General features: G+C 48.7%; 1 protein-coding gene across 4 annotated transcripts in view; it reads right to left on the bottom strand.

Annotated features, from left to right (window-relative positions):
* The window catches only part of ATP10B (ATPase phospholipid transporting 10B (putative)), a 263,328-nt gene that overhangs the window by 16,047 nt on the left and 232,729 nt on the right, over positions 1-14,552 (bottom strand). For all 4 annotated transcript variants that reach the window (XM_066273192.1, XM_066273193.1, XM_066273194.1 and 1 more), the window contains 6 exons: positions 13,825-14,146; positions 11,044-11,120; positions 8,859-8,984; positions 3,623-3,823; positions 1,992-2,072; positions 592-696 (listed from right to left, as the gene is read on the bottom strand). In XM_066273192.1, the coding sequence (XP_066129289.1) occupies positions 592-696; positions 1,992-2,072; positions 3,623-3,823; positions 8,859-8,984; positions 11,044-11,120; positions 13,825-14,146 (912 nt within the window). The remainder of the gene's footprint in view (positions 1-591; positions 697-1,991; positions 2,073-3,622; positions 3,824-8,858; positions 8,985-11,043; positions 11,121-13,824; positions 14,147-14,552) is intronic.

A 14,552-nucleotide genomic window follows, 5' to 3' on the forward strand; every position in this document is an offset into this window, starting at 1 on the left:
CACATATGGCGAAATGATGACCACAATACGTTTCATTAACATCCATTACTTTGCAACATATGTAAAGGCATTACGCTGTGCACCTTAAACTTCCACCGTGCTCTATGTCAGTTAACTCTCAAAACAAAAGCCCACCGAATGCAAAGGTTCTGGGAAGTTAGATAATACATTAAAATCATGTAGACAGACACCTGGCATATAATTTTAAGCTCTTTGTTTTTATGATTATCGATGACGAGAGCTAATGAAAAATCTGGCGTTGCCCTTTCAGATACTAAAATCTGATAGTTCAGCTTGAGATGTGGTTACACAAAGGCAGCTTTCTCATTTATTTTATCCGGAAATGAAACGAGGAGTGCACTTCCCTAACACAGCAAGGTCAGTCTCACGTGCTCCCTGTCTGAAAACAACAAGCAAGTTGAGGCCAGAAACGTTCTCTTCCGTAACTTCTTTCATCCTCTTGTGGAGAGACCCAGGTCAAAGCTCAATACGTCTCTACCGAGTGGCTCAACGATATCAAGTACAAAACCCCAGGCATCTGAACGCAGTCAATAAACAGGAACACAGACTTTAAGCCCGAGAGCCACTCACCCAGGTCTTCATCTCCATTGCCTGGTGCAGGAGGATGGTGGCAAGGGAGATGGTGTTGACGGGTGTCCCGAAGGTGAAGACGTCGATGTCCGAGTCCCTGTAGGTCTGCAGAGGAGGGACAAAATAGGTACTGTCAGGCGCGCCCGTGGACCCAAAGCCTTGGCTTTGACACGGTGATTCCAAAGCATCGGTGAAGCCCGGTGTCCAGGTTGAAGGGAGGAGTGGGGAGCGGATGCCCAGCCCCGTCTCTGTGGGGCTGACCACAGAGCAGATGAGAGGAGCAGCGAGTCGACAGATGATTTAGAAACAGGATTTCACAGCAATATTCTGGGCATTCCAGAATATTTGAGGTGACTGGAAGAATTTATTGAGCACCCACTAGGCATGATGCCATCTGCGGAAGCCACTTTTGTGTCCACCTCCAGGGAGTTCACAGCCTACTTGGCAGGGTGATCACAGTCCACCTTTGGGGGGGGGGGAATGCTACAGTGGAAGCAAGTACGAGGCACCCTGGGAGTACAGAGAGGGGCGACATCAGCTGAGACCCTGAGGAGGGGAAAGGGCCGTCCAGCCAAAGGCCAGAGCGGAAGGTAGATGTGGTTGGTTGCGGAACTTTAAATATAGTTGTGTGCTGAGCTCACAACAGCAGCAAAAGATTGGTCGGGAAAGACAGACAGAAGCCTGGCCAGGGAGGGGGCTGTGAACCAGGTAATTCAAACAAAGCTTAAAATGCCTGCTTTTCTGATCCCCATGTTACTGATCACAAAAGGATATGAGCCCGGAGGACAGGTAGAGACTACCATCTAATGCGGTAGCAGTTCCCCCACATTCTGGTTCCCTGTCTGGGAGAAATACAGGTACCCTTCACTAAGTTCTCACTCTCTATGGGGAACTGGACTGAATGGGGCTGGTATCCTCACTGTATGTGTTCTTGCTTTTATTGCAGGTAACGCAGGAGTCTTATTATCAGAACTTGCTGCTCTGACCTCAGGAGCACAAATCCAATTCAAGGGTTGCCAATTCAAATACTTTCAGGCTCAAGTAGGAAAGGGTAAATGAGCAAAGAAGGCCCAACTATGAGAAAAAAGGGACCGGTAGGGACAATGGCAAACAGGGGAACATGGGGCCATCTAAGCAGGGCTGTGAGTCAGCTCTGGATTTCTGCCACCAGGGAAAAATAATCCAGTGTGATGGTGGCTTTCAACAGCCGGCAGAAAGTAAAGCATATGAATAAAACTTTCTGACATTTCAATGCCCTGGTTTGGCCGTAGTCCACAGGCCACCCACTTTTGAGCCTGTGTTCTGAGTATCCAGAAAGACATGGCTAGGTAGGATTTCATATAAACAGGACCAGCCCCACCCTGCGATTTTTATTGTTAGGATGGAACTCTCTTACTTACCAGGTAAGGGATAAAGAAACAGATGAGGCTCTGGTAGACTGCATCCATCATGGAAACCCAGAAAGTCAACAGGTTGTAGCACTGCCGAGAAAAAACACATCGACAGTCAGAGCCACCAGAGTGGCCGTCAGTGACAAGCCAACAATCAGGTGCTGGTGAGCACGGGGAACGCTTGCGGGCTGTTGGTGGGAGGGAACAGTGTGCGGCCACTATGGAAAATAGTAGGGAGAATCCTCAACAGAGCTGCCATATAACCTGGGCATTCCACTTCTGGGTATTATTTGAAGCAAACAAAAAACATTCATTTGAAAAGATACGTGTACCCCTATGTTCACTGTATAGACATATATGTGTATATATATACATATGTATATATAAACACATACACACTGAAATATTATTCAGCCAAAATAAAATTACCTTGCCATTTGTGACTGCATGGATAGACCCAGAGAGTTTTAGGTTAAGTGAAATAATTCAGACAGGCACAAATACTGTATGATCTGACTGATGTGTAGAATCTTAAAAGAAAAAAAAAAGAATAACAAACAATTCTTTAATAATGAAAATAAACAACTTGGTAAGCTTAGAGTTTCTAAGGTTTCCAAATGGCATTTGAAAGGACCATTTGTTACAGACCAGGGTCTGTTTGCCAAGAGACGGAGCTCAATGGCTCTGGACACACGCCTTCTCATTCTGTGCCTTCCCTGGGAAAAGTGAAACCATTTACCGGGTATGCTTTTGCTACATTAACTTTCAACGTTAGACACACAAGGCAAACGTTCTCCAGCCAGCGTGCCTGTGGGAAGGGGGCAGGTAGAAGGCCTCGGATGTACAGGAGCCATCACCACGCCTCCCTCGCTGAAGCTGTGTGTGCCTATCTTTGGGTTAGGACTGGGCTGGGTTCTTTGTTGGCAGTCCTTCGAATATCACCTGCTCTCAGCCACCACATCTGGCTTTGCTCTCTCCCCTCCCTGCCCCAGGTGCAAAGGTGCTCTCCGGCATTTCAGGGTTCCTTCTCCCAGAGCGCCCCCCCTCTCTGGCCCCTGGGCCCAACCTCCTGACCACCTGGAGTGCCCGCTGACCTCTCCAAATCAGGCAGGTGCCACTGCGGCCTCTCTGTGTCTTTTAGGAGGCCATCCTGATAGCCTCCCAGGCCTTCTCTAGTCTGCCTGACACCAGCAGGAACTCTAGACCACATGTAGTCCTGAGTTTTGCCTTCCCTGAATTGTGGTGGAGGCCCGCATGTGTGAATGCCTCACCCAGTGATGAGCAAATTCCTTTTGAGTCCCAGGAGCTCCAAAGCTGAGCCTCGGGGGGTCTGTTGAAGGCCTGGATTTGGGGGCTGGCCAAGGGGGGTCTTTCTGCACGCCCACTCTCCCTCCCACTAGGACAGTCCCATAACGGATGATATAATGAAGAAATCACTAAAGAGAAACATACAAACTCAGTGGTCTGGCCCATCACCCTCAACAGCACATGAGAAATAGGCCACAAGAGGGGAGTGTGATTCCTTGGCCCCGTGGGAGGTGCGTGGTGGAGCAGTGACTAGGACACAGGGCTCCTGACCCCCAGCCCAGTGCTCTTGCTCTGCCAGCTCCAGGGGGAAGCGAGGCTGCCGCGCCCCTTACCTCGGAGTCCTGGCCGCTCCTGTAGAGCTCGGGCAATGCCAGGAGTGTTTCCGCGGAGACGTCTTTATCGAGGATCCCGAAGACGAGAGGAGGCAGCGAGGTGAAGAAGAGGTTGAAGAAGATCATCTGCCAGTAGTCGATCATGGTGGAGCCCGAGAAGCCGCAGAAGAACTGGTACCAGAAGAGCAGGTTGACGTAGCACTGCAGGCAGACGGGGCGGCCCGCTGAGCGAGGACCCATGGGCAGCAGGTCCTCAACTGCCACTCGGGGACCCTGACCCTCCCTACGCCGACAGGGAGCTCGTCTCCTCACTCGTGACATGCAAAGTCAGGTGAGGACTGGAGATAGATCCTTGGAGCGGCAGCTCCTGACCCTACTACCACTACTAATGACTACTAAGTGCTGCGGCTGCTACTAATGCTCTTCGGGACCTTGTCAAGGTCCATACCTATTATGGCTAAGAGCACAGGGTTTCGGAGGCAGAGAGGACTGGTTTTGAATCCCCAGTTCTGTCACTTACTAGCTGTGTGACTTTGGGCAAATTGCTCAACCTTTCTGAACACCCTCTTGCCACCTTTCAGGTAAGGTGATAGTACCTAGACCACGGCCTGGCAAAGGCAGCGTTCATTAGCAGTGTGGTGAGAGAGAGGGGAGGCCCTGGGGCAGGGCTGATGGAAAGACTGGCCTGCGGGCAGGCACCTGCAGGGAAGAGGACTCCTCTCTCACAAGGTCCTCATGGTCCTGTGGCTCAGTGGGGTGAGGAAGAAAACCTGCCTAACTTGTTTTCTGCAGCTCTTTCTCACTCAAGACCTCCCACTGGGGGTGGCCTGGGCCACTCCTAGTGTCTGTGGTGACAGTGATCCATGCTCTGATATGCTTTGGTGTCCTGAGCAAGGTCACACAAGCAGCTGGCCCCAGAGTTAGGACTAGAACCTCTCTGCTCCATGTGGCTGGGGCACAGAGGCAGGAGGGGTATTGTAAGAAATCCTTCCGCAAGTTTGTGTTCAAGTTAGGATTCTCATTCCTTAACTGTGGGTCAGTGTTATTTCGAAGGGGCTCTCTATTAATGATTGGAATAACAATATAAACATGTTATAATATGGCTTTTCTGTCCAAATGACTAGTGGGAAGCACCCTGTCTCCACCCCACCAGGCTGTTAGCACCTGCTGTTGCCACTGGAGTCACCATCCAGCTCAATTTGGACAAGTTACATATTTACCATGTACAAGGTGCTGTTCTAAGCACCTCACATGTGAACTCATTTATGCCCACCACAATCCCGTGAGTTAGGTAGCATCCCATTTTACATATGGAGAGACTGAGGCACAGAGAGCTGAAATAAGTTACTTAGGGCCACATGGTTGTTAAACGGGAGAGCAGGACTGGGATTCGAACCCTGTTGGGCTCTAGCACAAAGCTCTGAGCCCCTATACCACACTTACTCTCATGGGTGCATATGTATGTAAAGGTGTCGGCACAGTGCTTAGAACATGATAGGTTCTCTATAAGAGTGGCGGGTGTTACCACTGGTAATGCTGTGCCAAACAGAAGCAAGCAGTTTTAAGTATCAAGGAAACAGGGCAGAAGTCAGGGGTGGCCTGGGGAACCCTGGGGAACTGGGTGTCGGAGAACAAGCGTGCATTAAGCTCCTTGCCCACCACCACACACACAACAGCAGTGCTGAAAGGCTCCACTAAGCCCTAGCTGAGGCAATAACACCCTGTCCACTTGGCTATCACTGGCTCAGTTTTCCATGGAAAGGTCCTTTCTGAATTATCGTTCAATGTTGGCTTTTATTAAGTGTTGTGAGGAAACCCAAGGTGACCAGAGGGAGGTTCATTTTCACTTCCTACAAAAATGTCAGGGAAGAAAGTTCATGAAGGTGTCTGTGGCCCTTTGCTGAAGGTCTGCTTGATGAACGGATCTCTGAATTCAGAGTGGAGAGAGAGTGTTTTCCTGGAGAACTGGTCTGCTTGTTTTAACCAGACATGTCATAGTCAGCATCTTATCCCAGGGTCCCGGTACAATGAACTTCCCTAACTATGGCTCCTGACCTCTACTCTTATAGTTCCTTTACGACTTCCCTATTGCCTTTGGTTTTACTGTAAGTCACTTACACTTCTGTTTTGAATTGGACACAATGTACTGTATTTCCCCATGTATAAGATGCACCTTCATTTTGGAGGCTGAAATTTGAAAAAAAAAAATTAAACTCAAGTTCTATTCATCATAAAATTCATACAACTCATCCACGTGAAAAAGCAGGAAATGCAAGTAAAAAAATCTACAACCACTGTATCAGACGCACCCAGTTTTTAGACCCCAAATTTTTTGAAAAAGGGTGTGTCTTATACATGGGGGAAATAGAGTATGCAATAAGATTATAAATAAACTGCCTGAAATAGTTCCTATAAGGACTCAGGTTGTGAAGCCTCTCCTTCTCAGCAAGGAAACTGGTTAAATTAGAATTCTGTCTTCTCTCTCAGGTCATAGCTGAAATGTCAATTTCTTCCTGGTTTCCACCTGGGACCCTACATATCACTTCCCAACGGGGAGTTCGTTCATAGAGGTCAGGACACTAAATCAACTAGCTGTTGGCAAAAGTGTTTAGAGTAGGGAATTCAGTCTGGGTTTCAGTCTTGCCTGACTTGAGCATGCTGTGTGAATATGAAAGAGTCTCTTAACCTCTCTGAGTTTGGTTTCCTCATCTCCTAGAGATACGTCTATAGGACCCCGACTTTCCTCTCGGGAGATGACTTAAAAAATAAAGTTCTTTCCCCCTATTCCAGTGCTTATCAATCATGAAGGCTCATCAGAATCATATTGAGATCTTATGAAGAACGCAGATACTGAGCCAGCAGGTCTGGGGTGGACCCTGAGGACGTCATTTCTAAAAGGGTCTAGAGTAGACAATGCTAATGCTGCTGGTCCAAACCTATACTGAGACACAGCCACGTCAATCTGCTTGCGTCGTGTCTATACCCGATTTCCACAGAGGAGCTGAGGAGCCACGACAGAGGCTGGATGGCCCACTAAAGCTGTAAACACTTGTCATGTGGCCCTTCGCAGCATTAGTTTGCTGAGCCCTGATATAGACTATAAGCCTCAGGAGGGCAGTGACCACATCTGTCCCTAGAGTCAGAGCCTGATAATGTTCTTGACACAGTAGCTATTCAGTCATGATTTGAGTAATCATGCGTTTACCTTAGTTGTGCTTTCCTCCTAACACTCATGCTGGAGTTTCAACACTGAAGAGTGTTTTCTTGCTCCGTGGCCCTGGGAGGATCTGGCTTGTTCCTACTTCCTCTGTCTGGCTGGAGTCTTGGCACCCGGGAGGGGAGTGCCCTGAACCCATGCTGGCAGCGCCCAGAGTGGGCGCCTGCCTTTCCTCCCACAGAAGCCACAGGGTGGTAATTAATTCATTGTTCACGTTTCTGAGCAGGCAGGGTTTTAATCCCCTCGGAAATTGGTTTCGGATGCGGAAGTCATAGTTCTCCACCCCCTAATTGCCAAGGGGAGATAATGCGGCCTCGGTATCGCAATCACGAGCTTGGCGTCGGGCTGGAAATAAATATCATTTAAGCTTTGACAGCGCGGCCGCCTGGAAGCATAGCCTCTTCTACTGCACACGTTTAATGCAGAGGAGAGGTTGGGCTTAGCCAAAAGAACTACGCCCTGAGAGGCCAAGAGAGAAAAAATTAAATGGGGCATTTTGAATTCTAAGTAAATAGTCTTTCAGGCTCAGAATGAATTTCCAATCAGAATGAGTGACTTTGCATTGACTTACAAGCAAAATAGTATCATCAGCTTATTGGATTAACATTCTTGCCATGCTGTTTATATATAGATGTGTGTGGTGCACACACACATACATCGAACTCGGCATAGAAATATTCACTTGTGAGCAAGGGTGACGAATCTGTTCCCGTTTCCATAAGGAAAAACAGAGGACCGAGACCAAGAGAAAATCTACTTGGCCTCCAAATTACCCATTTTCCCCTCTTGCTGCCCCCTCAGTCCTACTTGCAGACAATGTCACTTACTTGGAGGCTCTTGGGGATTATTTGAAGGTCCTTGAACTACTAGACAATGAAGAACTCAGGCTCTCGTACCCTCCCTTTAGTACAGCAACATCTGACTTCGTCCTGTCCTTGTCAATCAAGGGCTTTTCAAACAAGAGCCTCCGATAGTTTTAATGCCTCAGCTGATGTGTGCTCATCTTGGCCCCTCATTGACAAGACAGACATGAACCTGTTTTTTAGGAGTAACAATTTTTTTGTGTTGGTATGTGCATGCCAGAGCTCTGACACTGAAGCCTCTTGACCGTTCCTTATGGAGGCAGAGGGTCATCGTCTCCTCGTGTTACTGATGAGACCAAGGCTCAGAGGGAGGTTAAGGGGCTCTTCCACGTTCACACGGCATGCTAGAGCCAGGCACGACTAAAACCCAGGCGACCTCCCTGCTCTAAGCCTTTTGCCAATAGATGTTTTATTTAGTGTCCTGACCCCTGTGAACTTCCCGCTGGGAAGTGATACGTAGGGTCAGGTGGAAGTCAAGAACTTCATCCTAAATCTTTTTATGTTCCCAAGGGGTGGGCTAAGGCGCTTGCATTAGAGTGGCTTCCTCTGGGGAGGAAATCTAAGAGAAAAGTCACACTAGTTATTCTTCAAATCCTTCTCTTTCCTGTAGTCAGAGAATACATCTCATTTATGGAGCGCCTCTAAGAGTAACAACAGCAATAACAAGGACACAACATAATGGCTACCTCTATGGGGTAATTACCACCTGCTATTCATTTTCTACACCAGCTCTCCTTTAATCCTCTTAGCAAATATGTGAGAAAGGTACTTCAACCAGCCCCATTTTACAGACTGTGAAACTAAGGTGAAGGGCCATTACCAAATACAGGAGCCTTGATTTGAGCTGAGCATGTCTGATGCCAGGGTCCATGTTTGTAACGACTCACGCTGCCTCCCATGTACCCAGTGCTTTCCACACAGTGTGGCATCCTCACAGCAACTCCGCACACCAGACAGTATTGGACCCGTTTTGTCAAAGCCCAGAGAAGAGCACCGTCTTGCCCAAGGTCACAGAGCGAGTAAGGGACAGTGTCAAGATTCAAAATCCAGGTGAACCCCACTCATTCCCTCTTACTGAGACGCTCTGTGTATGGCTGTGGGGCCAGCTGGTCCCCGGCAAGGGCTCCGGGGTGGGCGGTCGCTGTGGGCTACTCACCACGTTCTTGTAGAAGTAGTACACCACCATCCTGGCCAGCCGCGAGTAGCACCAGTGGCCGTGCACGAGCAGCAGCTTCTTCAGGTGTCTGAAGCGGGAGATGGCGAAGTCACTGGACATGACGGCCTGCGAGGGCAGAGCAGGGACGTCAACCTCCGTCGCGGCTGCCAGAGCGCCCAAGAGGCTCCCTCGCGGGTAAGGCTTCCTCTTCAGTGGTCGGCAAACTCATGAGCCAACAGAGCCAAATATCAACAGTACAACGATTGAAATTTCTTTTGAGAGCCAAATTTTTTAAACTTAAACTATATAGGTAGGTACATTGTTACTAATTTAATTAGGGTCCTCCTAAGCAGGCCTTTGCTAAACACTCAAGGGGCCAAAGAGCCGCATGTGGCTCGCAAGCCGCGGTTTGCCGACCAAGGATCTAGGTTCATAGCTGGTAGAGTCTGAAAGACCCTTGCTATTTTTATATGGTGCCCTCGGGTGGCTCTTTTGACTCTGACACCCCACCCTCTGGGAAACCCAACCCTTGCCAGAATCCAATAAGGGCAAGGCAGAACGGGCCGCTTGGTCTAGTTCAGCCCTTCATTTCCTGTTTATCCGACAAGCACGTATCGTGGCCCAGTATGTTTTGGGCACCACGCTAGGGATGCAATGGTTAGCCGAGAGTAAGGGCTTCCAGGCAAGCAAGCCTCACTCTGCACCCCTGGTCCCCTCCTCTCTCCCTCCACTCTCAGATGGGATCTGTCTGCTGCCCTTGGCATCACTCAGAACAAGACACAGTTCTTAGTACTCTTGTAAGACGGTGAGGTTTGGACAAGTCTGGTCATAGAACCTGGCAGGGATCTAGGGAGGAAGCATGGAGTCCGAGGAAGGCTTAGCTTTCTGAAACCAGGCGTCCTTTTGACTTTAAATTTAGCTTTAAATCCTAACTCTAGAAATATCTCTCTGTCACTCTCCCCCCCATCATTCCCCAGATGATCAGCAGCCCCTGAACCTCACTAATGGTCTCACAGCCCAGATAACAGGTCAGGCTAAAAACATCTTTTTTTAAAATTGAGACATTAAACTTAACAGGGTGACATTGATCAATAAGAGGTTTCAGGTAAACATCTCTATAGCATTTAAACTGTTGATTGTGTTGTATTGCATGATTTCGCTTTGGGTGATGGGCACACAGTGATAACATCTTGACCTAACTTATGTTTTAGTTCCTGAGCCCTAAGGTTGAATGACTTCCCTGACTACTTCCCCATGAGACCGTACACAGGGACACAGGAAAGGAGCTCAGAGCTGTCCTCAAGACCCCAAGAAATGATTCATCACCCTTAGCTCACCTCCAACAATCAGCTCCTAGCACAACCCTTAAACCAGGGGTCCCCAAACTACGGCCCGCGGGCTGCATGCGGCCCCCTGAGGCCATTTATCCGGCCCCTGCCGCACTTCCAGAAGGGGCACCTCTTTCATTGGTGGTCAGTGAGAGGAGCATAGTTCCCATTGAAATACTGGTCAGTTTGTTGATTTAAATTTACTTGTTCTTTATTTTAAATATTGTATTTGTTCCCGTTTTTTTTTTTTTTTTACTTAAAAATAAGATATGTGCAGTGTGCATAGGGATTTGTTCATAGTTTTTTTTTATAGTCCGGCCCTCCAATGGTCAGAGGGACAGTGAACTGGCCCCTGTGTAAAAAGTTTGGGGACCCCTGCCTTAAACCATGGTGGCTTGTGATTTTTGCCCTATATAATCTGTAACCTACATGCCACTGGGGAGCCGGTCTTTAACCTTAGCCTCCCATCTCCGGATTGGCCGATTCGATGTTAAACTCTGTGCTGCAACCTCCTGCACGTGCACTTTGCACCAGAGCATGCAGGCAGAGTTAAGGAAAAACATTAGGCTTCCGGTAACACTTCCCTGAATGAGTGGGTAGCTGTTTGGCTTTGGCACACAGGTATTGCCAACTCTCTGCAGAAAGCTGAGCATCCTTTCCTCTCCTCTGTGTTCTGAAGGACTGGGCAGTAGGGAGCTGGTGAGGGAGGCTTATGGCATGGAAGCACCCTGACCTTCAGATGACAATTCTGCAAAACTCTCAGGGAGAAGTTCACCCAACACTGAAGAAAGCCTTCACTCTCCAGCGAGGGTCAGGGAGGGCCAGGAAGAATTGAGAACAGTTAAAGGGAACGGTACCTGCATGCCTTCTTGTCCGGATATTCCAATCCCAACATCAGCAGCTTGAATCATGCTCACGTCATTTGCTCCGTCGCCTGCAAGAAAAGAGGTAATGAGGTACCTTTAATCCTGGTCCAGCTGCTGCAGGACACTGAGGAGGGTTTTATAGCAGTTACTCCGAAGCATCCCATTTGTACTCAATCGAATCCTTTTAACATTGCTCTAAATAGCCCTACAGGAAAAGTCAATCGCTACAGTATTTCACCTGAGAGATGTCTTTTCTTCTTTGTACAAGAAGCCCTACTTTTTTCTTTATCATCCAACAAATATTTGTGTCCTTCTTCTGGCACCATATTGGGTATTTGGAACACAATGGTGAATAAGCAAGGCTTGAGCTGTGCTTCGTAGCCTCCACAAAAGGCCTTCACGAATGTTACCGTGGACTTTATTGAGGAGCAAATGGAGACTCTGAGCAACATCGGGGGCGCAGCATGAGCCATCCAGCCCGTGCAGAGACCCAGGGAGATGGGGCTGAGGTCTTCCCGGTTTTAAGGTGGGCACACCTTCCCTAGCTCAGCATAACATCACATACTGACCAGATCAAGACAGCGGGGGTGTTGGGACAGCTAAGCCATCAGATTGCCCATGCTATCCAAGGATGGGGACGGCGTTCAGTTTTGTTTCTGAATATAGAAAACCGAGATTGACTGATTTTTTCGGTGGAGGTCCATTGACTCACAGTGAGTTCCCATCCCACGAGCTAATTCAGGGAACTGGGAGTTAGGGCTGGTACTGTCAAACAGATCTTTCTGTAATGATGGAAATGTCTTACATCTCTACTGTCCAGTATGGGAACCACTAGCCACATGGGACTATGTAAATGTGGCTGGTGGAATTCTATGTGATTTTAATTTTAAAGGCAAGCAGGCCCAGTTAGCTCGGTGGCAGCCATCTTGGACAGTGCAGCTCAGGTCTGTACAGTGAGCCACAGAGCTCCCGAGCCTGGCTCCTCCTACTGCTTTGCCTTGCACACGAGAGTTTAGCAAACTTTTCCTGCACAGGGCCAGATAGTACCCGTTTTAGGCTTTGTCGGCCAAGAAGCCAAACTGAACAACTGTCCTTATAGTGAGAAAAATAAAAACCATTCTGATCATCCCCCCCAAAAAACCCTGCGGTGGGCTGGACTCAGCCTGTGGACCGTGGTTTGTAGACTCAATTGCCTTCACCTCTTGACCCCCACCTCTCCTTCCAGTAGGTTCTGATAAATGGAAATTAAACCTCTATTAGACATCATAGAATATATGGCATTGGAGGAGAGAATTTTCTTCCCCTAATTATTTGGCAACCAAATTTATCTATCTTAGACATGTTGTCATTATCAGCAGCCATTACTCTTACAATGACTTTTTCTTCTTGATAGCAGAGCAGCACGTCTTTTTAGCCTTCCCCTCTATGGCAGGACAGACCAGCCCTTTCACCTCTTCTGTTAGCAAACCAGAGGGAGTAGAGGTGTCTATTCATCCTATTTCTCGCCCTGCCGGCTTTGTTTCTGTTGCTACGGGAGAGAAACCAATCTCTTACTTCAGGGAATCAGCCTTGTGTGTGTCTGAAGTTTTGAAGAGGAAAATTTGGGGGAATAAAATTAGCATGCAGTGGCTAACGCTCTGCTGCTCCCTGTACTTTTTTATGTCCATTCCCTCTTTTTGGGGGAAATGCTTTACCTCAACACCAGGAGACAAAACGATGTATCATAGGATCTTATTTGGAATGCCAGGAAGGCAAATCTCTTCCCATGTCTGTGTAGGAAGACTAGAACCTGGAACCACCTGCAAGAACATCCCTAAATAAATGCAGTATTACTGTATGTGTGGTGTGTGCTGGGTCTGGGATGAAACGGCGGGTAAGGCTGGCATTGTCCCTCTGCTCAGGGACTCACAGTCTCCTGAGCAGGCCATCATAGCAAGCACACCAGTACTTTGGGGCTAGGAGGGCTGTGTGCCACGGGGGGTCCTGGAGAAAAGGGAGGTTAGATGGGACTGGAAGGAGGAGGTTTCATGAGGGAACAGGTGTGCAGAGGCCTGAGAGAGGGAGGGAGGAAGAGAGAAAGGAGGGGGTGCATGGAGCAGCTGGGTTGGGCTGGAGCGCTGAGTGTTGGGGAGAAGCATGGCGGAAGGAGAAGTGGGGACCAGATCAGTCAGATTCTTGTCAACCAGGGTTGATTGCTTCTAGAAGGTCTGAATTACATACAGGTTCTACTTCTCTGCCTCAACCATGATCTCCCATGAGGAGTTCTTCATTGGGTGTGATTGCGGGTATGCTTTGTGCTGGGCCTTGTATTTAGGAATGAACATATGACATTAAATATGGGACAGGCCCAACTTTTCAATCTCCCCGCCAGCCACCTACTCTCAGCAGAATATCAGATCCACAAACACCGAGGTTGGTAGCACTGTGCCATGTGTTAGGTCTTGAAGGGGAAATGATCTACGCCCCCCCACAAATGCGCCAGCCTGCGTGTACATTATTGAGCTGCCTAGATGTCCCAATGGCTTTGCCCTCCATCCAAGTCCCGATGTCTCCTTAGCTGACCTGCTAATCCTGAGAACTTTGGTTCACCCTGGGTCCGCCTCTGCTTCTTCCCCTGGCTGCCACACCTTGCCACTGTGACTTCTCTCTAAGACAAGGACCCTCAGCCTAAGCATCTGGATGTTGACACTGTCGCCCCACCCCACCTCTGGTCCAGGTCTCTTGTCAGATCGGCCTTACCAAACCACCACCCACATCTCAGCCTGGCGGTACCTATGGAAAGGGTCATGACGCCCAGCTTGTCCCGCACCAGCTTGACGATCATGCTCTTCTGGAGCGGGGTGGAGCGGCAGCACAGGACAGACCGGCAGTACTGGGTCAACTCCAGAAACTTCTTCTCCAGCTTTCCCTGGAAAACGGCATTCAGCGTCTTGCCATCGATGACCAGTCCAACTTGCGGAGCGGAGGCTCCTGAGGTAGGGCGCGGTGTCTCAGAAGGTGGGCGGAACCCGAAGAGCTTGTGGGCCGGCTTCCGCGGGACCTGAAACTGCTTTACCTCTTCCAGGGCACAGTCGAGGATGGATTCACAGGTTTCCTGCCAAAAGAGTTGGAATAATACAGTTGGGATTAGTGTAAGCGCCATTGGAAACGTTGGTCTAAAACTCTCACTCTGTCCTTTGGGAAAATGGTTATAAGACACTACCACCAAAAAGATCCTTTACCTGGGAATCGTTCTCTGACTTTTTAAAAATTGCTCTGCAATATTTCAAACTTTGGAATCGGATTCACGGCCAGACTAGGAGAGACTGCTTGGGAGTGGGAATGGAACTAGCTCAGCGAGGTAGGGGACAGATGCAGGAATGGTGTGAGATAAATGAGATTCATCCGATGGTAAGGAACGACACTAGGTCATGCTGCGATAATGCTTTCTAGGTGTCAGTCATTCCAGCTTTCCTTTGTCCCCAGAACATTCCTGTGTGGCAGCTAGGGGGGTTATCACC

This window comes from Saccopteryx bilineata, chromosome 4 (genome assembly GCF_036850765.1).
Source record: "Saccopteryx bilineata isolate mSacBil1 chromosome 4, mSacBil1_pri_phased_curated, whole genome shotgun sequence".
Classification (NCBI taxonomy): domain Eukaryota; kingdom Metazoa; phylum Chordata; class Mammalia; order Chiroptera; family Emballonuridae; genus Saccopteryx; species Saccopteryx bilineata.